Raw genomic sequence first — 14,398 nt, forward strand, 5'->3', positions numbered from 1 at the left:
CTAAACGATTCCAAACATGTCAGTCTCAACTGTGACGATGCGTTAAAGAGGACACAACCATTGTTAGAGAAGAAGAGAGAGATTTGGTAACTAACTTAACGAGAGGACTAATCACATCACGTTCACGAGGAAATTCAAATTGTATTTATATTCTTCCTCGGGTTTCCACAACAACACGAGCAGAGGGAGAGACGAGAGTGCGTTAGGCACGAGTTTAAATCTTAAAAAAAAAAAAAAAAAAAATCAACTACTGAAGTTAGTGTTAAAGCGAGGTTAGAAGACAGAATCTTAGCCAAACACAAACACATTTCCCAAAGGCTTCAGCTATTTAAACAGGGGAAAACAAATGACAAAACATTTGGTTTTAGTGGTGATGAGTGAACACAAATATTCAGGCGATGATCTGCATCTGAGCAAAGATGGATTAAACTACAGGAAAAAAGATCTTTGATTCTTTGTTTTCCTGTATATGTTGTAAAAAAAAAATCCCACCTGAGTTGAGTGATTATAGTCAGTGCAGCTTTAAAAACGAAGAAGGCACCTGGGATGATTGATCGGTCGTAAAAAAAAGAAAACTCTGAGTTCAGTCCAGAGGAGACGCCTCATCATCAGAGTCACAGCAGAGATTTATCCACTGACGCTTCCTCAGTAAAACCTCTGATTAATGATGATCAAAACACCACTTTCATTGTTTTGACATTGGTGGTGAAAACTGTACAGAATTATTCATAATTAATGCTATGGGTCTAAAAAATAAATGTAGAGTTGGAGACGTTAATCATGCTATTAGCGGAATTTTGCCTGAAGCTGTCAGGGAAAATATCCGCAGAGGCACACGTGTGATTTAAAAAAAAAAAAAAGTTTCATCACCAGCTACTTTTCAAAAAGCCCTTTAAGGTTTTACTGTGGAAGGATCAACTGATCTGAGATATTTGAAGAGGTTTCCAGTGATTTGAGCTTCACTGACAATGAAAGGACAAATCAGTTGTGACCTACATTTGATTCCCGCTTTTTTCTTTTTGGTCTGTACGTCAAGTGCCTTTATCGTCATTTCTTCTACCGCTTTATCCTGGTGCCCAATCCCAGCTTGACATAGGGTGAAAGGCAGGGAGGCAAGGGGACAACCCTGGACCAGTCCACCCCCAGGGACACATAGAGACAAACAACCATTCACTCTCACACCTACGGTCAATTTAGAGTGTCCAATTGACCTAATCCCTAATAATCTGCATGTTATTGGACTGTGGGAGGAAACCGGAGAACCTGGAAAAACCCACGCACACACGGGGAGAACATGCAGGTCGTGACCCAGCAAGAGTGCTAATCACTGACTACACTAACCTCACGCTCCTAAATGTTCCAAATCAATTAAATAGGGTGCTACTAGATTACTTTTTTTTTTTTTTTTTTAAACAACACAATATGTTTAACAGGATTTATTTATTTAAAGGTCCAGTGTGTAACATGCAAGAGGGTTTATTGGCAGATATTGAAAATGCTAACCATTGCTATGCTTGTATAATTGCTTTAAAATAATAACATTTTGGTTTTCATAGCCTTAGACTAAGCCTTTTATTTTGTACGTTAGGCTTCCACGAGGCCACCACAACCACAAAGTGCCTTTGGCATTTTGAAAGCGTACGTTTTCTACGCAAAAACAAGGAAGAGCAACGTCCTTTCTGGTACGCGAAGGCCGCTGTCGTTTTCCTTGTGTGGAGGACTTTGATACAATCTGCAGTCTCACCATTAGATGTCACTTACACAGAACCTTTAATCAAATATGACATAATATCCCGCCCCCCCCGTTATTTAGAGCCACAACACGCATAATATTGCGACTTCTAAAACACATACACAAAGAATCGACTCATACTGAACCACAAGTGCTTCGTCATTCCATCATTTTCTCTCATCCCGATGCTGATTTTTTTTTTCAGAAAAACGTCCAGCAGCGACATCCTGTGACTCACACGCGTACTTAGGTAAATACTGTACCACACTGAGATCAACAAAAACATGACATGACAAACGGTAACCACACACACACACACACACACACACACACACACACACACACACACACACACACACACACACACACACACACACACACACACACACACACACACACACACACACACACACACACACATCCTGTGGTTTCTCTGTCATGACTTCAGCTAAGGTTTTTGAAGGAGTGGAAACGACGGCGCTCATTATGTTCAACTGATTTTAACCAAATTTTCCCCTTATTTTTTTTTTTTTACTTTTTTTATTTATTTATTTTTTATTATTATTGATATTATTATTATTTTTTTTTTTTTACAAAAACAAAAATCTGTGTACGGAAAAAAAATACACATTGTTTCCACAGTGCACTGAAAGTGACGTGCACTTAAATATGTAATAATGCATAAGGAGGAGACCTATCTACGAGAGTGTAAGAACACTCCTACAAAAATAGAGTGCTTTATGTTGGTGTTTATTTAAAAAAAAAAGGTGGGAGTTTGCTCCACACTGGGAACTTTGTGTGAAGAGTAAATGTTCCTTAAATACTTTAAAGGCGGAGCACTTGATTTGTCCTGGTCTGCAGGCAGCTCAGGTTAAGTGCCGTAAGAAGTTAAATAATGCGCAGCTCGTAGAATCGACCAGGATAGAAATATTTAAAAATATATATATGTATTTTTTATTTTTTTTTGCCTGGTCTGGAGGACAGCTCAAGATGGCGCTATCACACTCTCCCTCTGTCTCTCTCTCTCTCACACACACACACACACCCTCAACAACAATAAAACAAGAATAATCATCATTATCAACACTGTAATAAAACTCCCAAAAATACATTCACTGTGGACACTCAGAGGGAGGGGGAGGATGTGTGTGTGTGGGTGTGTGTGTGTGTGTGTTCACAAAGCTCTGCATTCATCAGATTTAAGACTTGTTCTTGACTCTGCTGAAATCATGTCTCAGACCCTTCTTAATGAAGGAAGAGGCCATGTTGTGTGTGTGTGTGTGTGTGTGTGTGTGTGTGTGTGTGTGTGTGTGCTGGCTTCACTGGTGACTCCTGTGTTTTCCGAGGTCATAGCAACATGTACTGGTTGTCTATCGCCCGCTTGCGGCCTCTCTCAGGCTCCAGCTCGTAGTCCGAGTCCCGCTGGGGGACGATGGGAGTGTGGGTGGCGTGGTGGCGAAGCAGTGGCCTCCTCCCGACTGACTCGCTGCGACGTAGGAGGGCGGGGGCTGGTGGTGGAGGAGGAGGTGCAGCAGGAGCAGGGTCGGGGACGGGGTAGTTGCGACCCGGCGGACGGTTTCCCGGCTGGGACGCAGAGCTGGGATTGGAAGTGGTGCCTGTGGTGAAGCAGGAGGAGGAGGAGGAGGAGGGCTGACTGGAGCTGCGGGCCAAACTACAGTGAGCCAGGCTGGGCTCTGAGCTCCACCGGTGGAGGGAGAAAGGGACCAGGAGAGCGCCGGAGAGCTGACCTGGGGGAAAAAAGAAGAAAGAGATTAGTTTCTGGAATCCTTCCTCTGTGGCTCTTCCTGAGGTTTATCCTATTTTTCCCTGTACAAGAGTTTTTCCTCAGGGTCTAAAGACAGAGGGTGTCACTTACACACACTGCACACAATGTAAAGCCCTGTGTTTGTGATGTTGCCTTGACTTGACACCAGGGAGCGACTCTGCTGATACTCAGTATAAATGGGATATGTGGGAATTAACTTCTTACTTGATTCATAACATTAGTTTGACATTTTCCTGGACTCAGTTGCTAGTTTCCGCTCTATTTTTTTTTCAACAAACATGATAATTTTTAACATTCTGTCCACATTTAGAGGACAATATACAATAAAGTACAACACATATGAGTAGACACCAGTGTGAAGGACAGATGGTATTGTCCAGTAAGTGTATTGCACTGGTTATAAGACAGTCAATGCAGTCATGAACATTGTGAAGCATGTCACTTATTTTTGTGATCACTGTGTATATGTAATTAATTAAAGATTCAATGTGAAATTCCTTTCTCAACAGTGTTTTTCTTCTTTCTTTTTTAACTCTTTAACACAAAATGCTTTGAAGGAGATGTGGATGGTGGCGCCCTCACCCTGCGATGGAGGGCTGACTCCCGCCACGACGAAGCTGGACAGCGTGACGGCACCTGCGGCTCCGCACTCCAGCGGGATGGGGAAGAGGCGGAAGTGACTGAGCATGTCCATGACCGAGGGGAAGCGTAGGTGCTGCACCCTGCACTGACCCCATTCTGTCAGAGAGAGTCGCAGATGCTGCAGGAGACGAGACGTAGAGAGTTGAGTAGAAAGACAAAGAGAGACATGAGGACGAGATTTACGTCTTTAGCGAGGTCGTGTTCGGTTTTGTTTAAACTCCAAACACAAGAAAGAATAAAACAGATGTCTAGTGGGGTTAAGGGTGAGAGGGGTGGGACGATGACATCACCGCTTTCCTAAAGTTTTGTATGGGTTGTATACTGTATATGAAAACTCAAAGCGCTGGTTCAGTGTGGATAAAAAGCAGATACGAGACAAAACTTTTGCAGATTCTCCTTAACTTGCCCTTCACGTCATCATAGCTATACAAAAGTCATTCAGTCAGTAGTAATTAAACTTGATTTCTCTCATCCAAAAGGCTTCTTCACCTCTGAAAGTTACATTTGTGGTGAAACCCAGGAAATAAACTTCTGTAAAAATATGGGCAGTGCTCTGTGTAACTCCAGTGTGTCTATCTACATGTTTCAGGATACAGATCTACACATTTTGGGCAGAGAGCATCCTCATCTCTCAATACAGGACGACGTCTGTGTCCAGGTGAAATCTACGAGTCCAAGCTACTGAATCAATGACTTTTGGACACAGAATATTTTCACTTTGTTCGCGTCAAAGCAAGAGCTCAGCTGTGTCATTCTAGTGGTCAGCATTTGTGCATTAAATATATGTGACCCACCACTGCAAAAGTAGCAACAAGTCGGAAACTGTGTGTTCACCTTTGAATGAAGATGGACAAGGAAAAGCACAGAAGAACTAAACCGTGGCTGTACCTCTTAACGAAGACGGAGGCTTCTGGTCATGCCGATCTCACTTCTGCTATGCGAGTGGACTTAATTCTTAAGCTAGCATTTAAGCTAGCACACTTTATGCTAACGCATAAGCATAAAAGATAGCAGACTTCTCCATAGTTTATGTACAACAAACGGATGGATTATTTAGCGGGCGAAAGAGAGCAGGACATGAGAATGACTAGACACCTTGAAGAACAGACACAGGAGTTACTTCTGAGATGACGACATGACGCCAGCACCCGAACCTCTTATGAACCTTCTATCTTCTTATGGGGTGAGTTTTCATTCATGTTGTTAATCTGTGTTACGTTAGTGTTCATTTGAAGTCACATACAGGGATTAAAACATTTATTTTCATGCAAGACACTGCCTTGAGCATGTCTCGTGGCAACATTGTTATTCACTAGCCTAGCTCAGTATTGTTGTTGTTTTAAAATGCAAAATGTGAACATCTGATATTAATATGAATAACGAACCAACCTGATGTGCTTGAATAATGTGTGAATGACACAGCTTTGTGTATGGAGTATTGACTGTGATGCTAATGATTTAGCAACTCTCTGAGCACATCATCATCATTCAGCTCATCCAGTAACAGACTGAACCATCCACACCAACACAGAGCCACTTACATGTATTTTTATTTGATTTGATATTAGAAATGTGTATCTATCTTTGATCCTTCTAACTCTTAAGTATAATACCTTTCTTGTTATTATGTGGATGACATATTTTAGTCTGTGTGGCCCCAGTATCAGACATAATGAGACAAACCTTTGCTTTCCCCTGGTAGTTAAATGTGAGGACGTAGTCTCCCCTGCGTGTCTCGCTCTGTCGGACCAGAAACACTCCATGTCCCTCTGGTCCAGAGCTCTGAACCAGGTGGGCTGCCTTGAGGCGAGAGATGGGCCCATGGAACCATGGGTAGGAGAAGAGGAAGTGGTCTGTCTTCTGGATGATCTGCTCTGGTAAGGCAAAGGTGATGGGGCCTTGAGGGGGGAAAAAAAAAGACAAACAACATGCTTTAATTCTTCTAAATCATAAAGCTAAAGTGCAACGTTAAAGGTGTTGTGTACTGGATGTTTAATTGTTCATTGTATTATTGCCTGGTAAAAAGTGGTAACTGCTGTCTTTATATTCTGCTGCCCCCATGTGGCCAAGATGAGAATAAAGCATTGTAAGAGCCTCATCATTGGCGGCATCATCATCATCATATGAACAGTTGTTCAACTGGAAACAACTTCAAAACTGTGCAAAACTAAGTACAACACAGCTTTAAAGAGTTTGGTTTGTAAAACTGTGCTGAATGTAAAGGTCATTTACTGTGTTACATTATCTAGGAATGATCTTGGTTGTCGAATAACATGTCTGATCTTCTGATTGTTTTCCCAGAAGAGACAAGAGTGCAACAACTACTACGCCCTGACTGTCAGAGGACGTGTCTGATTAGTCCCCCCCCTCGTCTCTGGTCTCTGCACTCACTGTGAGTCGCTGATGCTGAGCTTCCTCTGCGATTGGCTGGAGCAGAGTTGTCAGCTGGGGAAGGGAGCGGCTCCAGATCAACGCTGCCTGACCTGATCGACAAGACACACACACAGAAAGAAAATGTAAGGTAACCTATTCTACATCAACATTATAGACACAGCCTTAAAAACACACAGTATGAAAAACAAGTTCATAAACATAGACCAGAGCATAAAAATACAAAGGAATATAAAAAGTGTCACCACACAACTGGGTATTAAAAGCCCAGATTTGAGGAGGCCCAGGTCAGTGATAACACACATGTCAGGGGGAAGTTTATTCCAGAGCCTTGGAGGCAGATCCTTAAAAAACTCTGTCACCTCAGTGTTTAAATCATGACCTGGGCACGTCCAGCAGAAGCTGTTTGGACGATCGTAAAGCTCTGCTCTGTTAAAATTTCAGTCAAACAGGCAGGGGCAAGGCCATTACAGGCTTTAAACATTAAAAGTTTAAAATCTGTTCTCAAAACCAATGGAGAGAGAAAAAAGGACCTGTGCTCTCCTCTAGTTGTGTTTGTTAAAAGCAGAGCATCTGCATTTTTGCACTAGATGCTGGAAGATCACTTTCCTCCTCCTGTTGTGGAGGTGAAACACTGTTTTATGTAACTATATATAAATAATATACAGCAACTACAACTACAGATTATTTCCATTTTCCCGGTTAATTGAGTACTTTGTCCGGTGCGTAAAACATCATTTAAGAAGCTGAAAAATCAGAGAAACTTGTTTTAATTATTGACAAAACAATGCATGAGAGACTGCCATCTTGCACATACACCACCCTTTCTGGTGTGTGAAGGCCACCGTAGTTCCCTGAGAGGCTTGAAAAAGGGAGGGATGAGCAGAGAAGTCTCTTACAATCTCTTGTCTTGCCATTAGATGTCTATGTCTCAAATAAATATGAATAATTAACAAAATCATCAAAAATGCACCACCACCACGAGGTCGGCACCAATAACAGTTTTGCGATTTTGAAAAAAAAAAACTGAACTTGTCAGGACCAGTAATGCTCATGGAAACCAAAACCTGGTCCTAATAAGGCAGAGCCTCATATCTGAGGAGCTGGCTAGGTTTAGGACTAACATTTGACTTTCAAATGGCTGTGGTTATGGTTAGGGATAATGCTTTGTTTAGGGCTGTGCAAATGAATGGAAGTCAATGCAGTGTCCTAAGAAGACTAGCAGTGCAAACCTCTGTGTGTGTGTGTGTGGACTGAACTGTCAAACACATCTATCTTTCTGAGGACATTTTGACCTTGAGAGGACGTTTTGGCTGATCCATACAACTTTAACAAGCTATATGAGGATTAAGGACCTGGTTTTAGGGTTAGATATGTTTAGGTTAAGGGTTAGGTGTTTAGTTGTGATAGTTAAGGTTGGGGTAAGGGGCTAGGGAATGCATTATGTCATTGAGAGTCCACACAAAGAATGTAAGACCTGTGTGTGTTAGCCTGGTGAAAGTGGAGGAAACAGCAGTTTAAAGCAACACAAAGACACCAAGCACAGACAGGAAGCGAGTTCAAATCATCAGTTCAGATGTGAACCGACGTGCTTCTGTTTCACTGCCCACACACACATAAACACACACACACAAACACACCTGCACGCACTAACAAAATGCATGTGCACACAAAACCCCAGATCTACAGACTGTGTGTGTGTGTGTGCGCGTGTGCAGAAAATAAAGGGAAGCCAGAGAAAATCCTGCGACAGTGACTTGAGTTTGCAGAGGTCTGAATAACAGGAAGACTCCTCTCTCTCTCTCTCTGTGTGTGAAAGTGTGTGCTTCTCTTCTTCTATTTCTGTGACAATCACTGACATTTCTACCAGTCAGCATTGTTTCAAATTCAAGGATTAGAGTTCGTAGAGGTCTACGTTTTGGTGAAACAAAAGGACAGCTACCTCATTCCACCACATCTAAAGGGCAGCGCGTTTAAATGGCTGCACAGCACAGCTTCCTCCACTCTCTCTGCCTCCCCTGATCCCTCTGACAGATTTATGGAGCCTCAGCACGAGGAATCACACAAAACCAACGTGGATAGTCGCAAAAACACTTTCAGACAATAGGTTTTTTTTTTTTTTAACCCGACAGATATTTTGACATGTCAGAGCAGGAAAAGCATAGGTGTAACCAATAACACCAGCGATGGCTCTGTTCCATTCAAATATCCAAGTAAGCCATGACAGTGTCACAGTGAGCCAGCACACGCAAAACAAAATCAAAAACAAAAAAATCCCGAAGAGGCGAGACGACACACGGCCATCCATCATTTTATTATGTACACATGTGCCATTCCCGCCGTGAGACACGTTACAACGTTTTCTGTTCTATGTTTTAACAAGAAGGGAGTTTTGTGTGAAGGATTTGAACAAAAAAGAAAGAAGACAAAGAGCCTTAAAAAGTATTGCAGTAAGTCGTCATAAATGTCCGATTGTTGTTTCAGTATCATTATTTGTGTGGGACTAATCCTTATCACAGATTTCACATTGTTGTTATCTGGCACAACAAAAACAGGCCTTTAAAAAACAAAAGGGGGGGAGCGGAATTAGATGCTAATTCCAAATAGCACACTTTTATAATATCTTAGTGAACTATTTATGAATTATTTGTTTTTTTTTATATACATTATGCTTATTATGACCGTTTGTACCTGATGTCTTAAAGGCACAGTATGTAATTTCTGCGTAGGGGTCACTAGGGGTCTTTTTTTATAATGAAAACAATTTGCTTTACCTGTCACAGATGCAGGTAAAGCAAATTGTTTTCATTATAAAAAAGAACCCTCGTGACCCCTATTATTATATTATATTATATTATATAATTTCGAATAGATGTAAAGGCAATTGGCTACTTTATGCTAATCCATGTCATGGCTAATTTAAGTACACCGCTCAACAAAATATTTTTCATTGGTCTCAGTGTTTTTTAGATATTTTAATGCAGAAATGTTACATATTTTTAAATGAATATCCACCTGTCTGTCCATCTGTCTACAGTACCAGCATCCATCCATCCATACAGACTTTTGATTTTGATATCAGGATTATTCATCGAGCTCACACACACACACACACACACTTTTATTTGCCTACCTACACATGATATCATATTGTTGTATAAACTGAACTTGTTGACTGTTTGCTATACTGCTCTGGGGTGTGTGTGCGTGTGTGTGTGTGTGCGCATTCCAGACATCTGCAGAAATGAGAGAGAGGTCCTGAGATTCTCCTGAGTCTGAGACCTCCCACATACTTCCTTTCCCAGAGCAACACACACACACACATGGACTGTGTTTGTCATGAAAAAAAAATTAACACTGACAGGAAATGACATGCCACTAAGTTCTGCATGAGTGAAGTTGTGATTTAAGTATGTTAATGTTTAATTAATAATATCACAGGGACATTAGACTGTAAAAAGACGACACATTTCACAGTTTAACATTGAACTGACTGCGTTTGAGCGGCTCAATGACACTGGCGTCCTCTGATTGACTGCTTTTTTTTTTTTGCCTTATTAAGATCTCCATAGTTAAATATTGACTTAATAATGTGCATTTTCTGTGTTTTCTGTATTAAAACATGTTTAAGTGATATACACAAAAACTTCAAGCCCCTCCCAAGGGTGCAGGGTGTTGTCTACATCAGAAATGTGATTTCAGATGTAAGGAGGTTAGGGTTTAGGTAAGGAGCGGAAATGCTGCAACATTCTACGGACAAATGTTTGTTCACACACACTTCAAATTATACTTGCATTTGCAAATACATTCCTCAGCACGAGTAAACATCCAGCACACCCACAGACACTCAGAACAGCCAAAGTCCAAGTGGTAAACATCTCCACTCACAATCCTGACTTTGTGCGTCTGCCACACTTCTGCTATCCAAAGTAAAAGTACATGTTCTACACTATTCTTCTTCTTCTTCTTTTGATAAAGAGAGAGATAAAGTGCACAGACTGCTCATGCGCCCTGTAGCACACTTTCCAGGCCAGTTGGAGGCACTCTTGTTTTGGTCCACAGAGACAACAAAGAAGACGGCAGCCATGGAAACTTGTTTGAGGTTATGTGAGGAAGTCCGCCAACTTAGCACAACTCCTGTACAACTTAACGCAGCATTCAAAGAATACAAGGAACGCCAACGAGAGCAATGTCCTGGTCTCCTCATGGAACATGAGATGATGTAGTCGTGTGTATGTGGATAAAGAGGACGCTCGTACGAGAATGAACGGAGCAGCTGGCTTGTATGTGCAATTGGAAATGTAAAGATGGAGAACTGGTTTCAGCTGTGTATTGGCAATAATCTGGCAAAACAATACAGATCCCGATACGAGGGGGGACAAAGTAAAACTGTCATAGTAAAAACAGTAATCTTTCTTTTTCTTGGTCTAATGAGAGGAGGGAAAGTAGGTCGGAGGTTTAAATAAAAACACTGTAAAGAATCCTTTACTTAACAATACTGCACTTCACAGAAATGGTACAGTACCACACTGTGAAATATATCCCCCCCCCCTTTTTTTTAAATGTTTTATGTCACAATTATCCTGCAACAAGAAGACCCAGGTTCACGATCCTGCTGGGAATAAGGGCCATGTTCTGCCTGTGCGTCCTCTCACAGTCCAAAAACATGCAGGTTTGGGGATTATGTAAAATTGGACACTCTAAATTGACCGTAGCGTGAGAGTGAATGGTTGTCTCTATGTGGCCCCTGTGATGGACTGGAGACCTGTCCAGGGTGTACCTCGCCTTTCACCCTATGTCAGCTGGCACCAGCACACCCCTGCAACTCTCATGTGGCGGATAAAGCGGTAGAAATATGAATGATAATCCTTAATTATGATGAGCTCACCGCATGGACTCGCAAATTGTCCCGTCCCTATTTTTGACTTTGCAACTCATGGGAGGAAAACAATACACAGTGTTAAACATGCTAATGTAGTACAGGCAGTGATAAGGATTCCTCACCTGTTGCTGATACATTCTTTAAGCTCTGTGGTCCAGGAGCTGACCTGCTGGTCGTTGTCGGTCTCAAATAACAGGCTACCTCGGTTAACCTGCACAGAAGAGACACAGAAGCATTCAAAAACACCGCAGACTATTGTACACATATGAAACTGAGACCCATTGCTAAAAAAAGAAAAATGGCAGTCAATTTAATATTTATACCTTTAAAACAAAAGTGTTAATGTTGTCAGGCATCTCCAGTCGGTTGCAGCGACGAACCTCTTGGATATCAGAGCACTGAGTCGTCAGCTTCGGACTGGACGCCTGAAAAACACAGTAAAACATAATCAGTGCCACACAAAAGACAATAAAATGACATAAATTCAGGCAATGTTTAATATAAAGACACTGAATCAGAAAGAACGTCAATAACTATAACAAAGACGAGAGGAGACAATGCAATGTGTCCCACAAGCACATTAACCTGACTAGTTTTACTTCATTATTTAAACGGAATAACATGATCATTTCCATTAATCTGGAGTGAAAGAGGATTGTCTCATTGAGAAATAGTCCATAATCTCAGAAAGTAAAAGATTCTGCAACATACAGTTATCACTAAACATGTGATTCTCATGAAGCAACAATTTAAATCTGCAGGGATTTCGCCGTAAACAGCCTAATTTAATCTTGTGACAGTTTTTTTTTTGTGATGCTGTGTTCATGTGTGACTGACATTTATTTGTATACTGGGGATTCTGGGGATAAAAGATCTTTTCAAAAGTATAATTTGTTGACTGTCCACTCCTTGCAGCTTTAAAACTGTCCATTATGTGTATAAATGCATATGAAAGTTTGAAACAGAAATCATCCCCAAGTGACAGAAAACGGTAGAGAAACGTAGGAAGAAGTGCATGATGGGAGCTGCCGTGGCAGAGCTCCAAGGTCGACACCACCAGGACAAACCGTATTGAGTTAAATAAAGGGGGGGTGGACTTCCTGGTTGTCTCTTTGACCAAAGGCACTCGGCATGAACTCCGAGTACTGTGACCTTTTCAGTTTGTACTGTAAACCACCAACAAAACCTCTGACTTATGACTTAGATTACTGTATGTACTAATAACACACACACACACACACACATTGATACAGGGATAAGTTTTAGGAGTAAGATCACCTTTTAAAACTCCACAATCCAGCTGTGTACACACACACACATTTGCACTTTATTCATAGTGAGGACACGTCATAGACACCATGCAAACATAACTACGTGCCTAACCCCTTTACAGATGCGTGGACCAGTCAAAATGTCCTCACTCTCTGTTATGGTTTAAACAATTTTTGGTCCTCACAAAGCCACAAACACCATGGCGTCAGCCGTGTGGACAGATCTGTGGCATGCTGGGCCAAAATTACACGCAGAAATTAAGTCTGTGAAAAACAAAAGCAGGAAAGAGAGTCTTTCTGTGCATCATACACACAGCATGTGCTATAGTGAACGACGACTGAAGATGTCGCCAAAATCACGACCAACAGGTTGTGACGTCAGCCGTAAGAATGTTTCCATCCACATGACGTGGATTGAAATGTTGTATCCTCTAATTAAGTAGTAGTTTGTGGGCTCTCCCTCCATTTTTGGACGTTTTTTTACTATTAGACGGTGTCCTGAACCGCCACCAATTAAAACGTGAATATCTTCCAAACAAACAGACAACAGTTGGATTATGGACGAAAGAGACGAATGAACATAATGCGACGGAGCACAAAAAGGACAGACGGCAAGGAAAAAGAGGCTGAAGAGACGAAGACGACAGACTCAGTGTGAGGAGGGTTTTCTGGGGAGGAGAGGGGAGAGCGATGAGAGAGCGGGACAGAGTCCAGAGCTTTGTGCACCGGATGAGTTTGAGTCCATGTGACAGTGAGTGAGCCTGAGGAATGTCTATGTTAATCCTACGCACACATAAAAACAGGACAGGAGCACACCGACATCAAAAGAATAGATTAACCACCCCACACTGCCCAATTTCCTCAGCCTGACAGTGTCGACGTGAATGAACTCCATAACTCCAAACACTCACGGTTTAACCACAGCGTCTCGTATTATCAATAAAAATACTACTGTGACACACACACACAGTTGAAAGGGATATGACTCAATGTGTGCAATCTGAGTCTGCGAATGAGGAAGTGACTAAAAGTGAACTTGCGCCAAATTGCTGTCACAGCTGAATTGTTGTCCCGGATGTTCAGCAAAATTTGTTTTCTTGTTAAGTGACCTGTGTGAATCTGCTGAATCTGTGAGGAAATGTGTAGACACGTACAGGTGTGTGTGTGTGGGGGGGAAAACTGCTCGGTATTAATGAAAATACAAACATCGGGGTGGATCTACAAACACCTGGTTGGAAAATTCAGCTGTTTAAGGTTTAGTAATGTTCACCACAGTTCGTCTATTGTTTGGTGCTGATGCTATAAGATGTGGCACTTTGTGCATGTGTGTGTGTGTGTGTGTGTGTTTGTGGTCGTGTGTCTGTGAGCATGCAGGGCCCAGAGTGACTCATTGAGAGGAATGTATTGTGAGAATGTGAATGAGTTTCTGACTCACAGGATCTTTGAGGAACCATATGTGTCTGTGCAGGGAGAAAAAGAGAAGAAAAGCACACAGCAGATGTCTGACTGGTTGAGCAACAACTTAACAGGCCCGATTTCTGTGAATCAGCTTCAACAGGGGAGCAAGTTCAAGCTCACAGCACATTTTCGATTATGGCAGTAATACTACACACACACACACACACACACACACACACATTTGTGCTTCATTCATGGTGAGGACCCTCATAGACACAATGCATTCCCTAGCCCCT

At 41.8% G+C, this 14,398-nt stretch overlaps 1 protein-coding gene across 1 annotated transcript in view; it reads right to left on the reverse strand.

The window, feature by feature from the left end:
• Positions 1-3,079: 3,079 nt before the first annotated feature.
• sh2b3 (SH2B adaptor protein 3) overlaps positions 3,080-14,398 on the reverse strand; it is a gene marked incomplete at its 3' end in the record, with an annotated part of 47,219 nt that continues 35,900 nt past the window's right edge. Inside the window, exons 3-8 of the mRNA XM_083905419.1 lie at positions 11,757-11,858; positions 11,556-11,644; positions 6,552-6,643; positions 5,844-6,058; positions 4,101-4,278; positions 3,080-3,480 (exon numbers count right to left, since the gene is read on the reverse strand). Coding sequence (XP_083761545.1) covers positions 3,080-3,480; positions 4,101-4,278; positions 5,844-6,058; positions 6,552-6,643; positions 11,556-11,644; positions 11,757-11,858 — 1,077 coding nt within the window. The remainder of the gene's footprint in view (positions 3,481-4,100; positions 4,279-5,843; positions 6,059-6,551; positions 6,644-11,555; positions 11,645-11,756; positions 11,859-14,398) is intronic.

This window comes from Microchirus variegatus (genome assembly GCF_963457635.1).
Source record: "Microchirus variegatus genome assembly, chromosome: 18".
In the NCBI taxonomy this organism is placed as follows: domain Eukaryota; kingdom Metazoa; phylum Chordata; class Actinopteri; order Pleuronectiformes; family Soleidae; genus Microchirus; species Microchirus variegatus.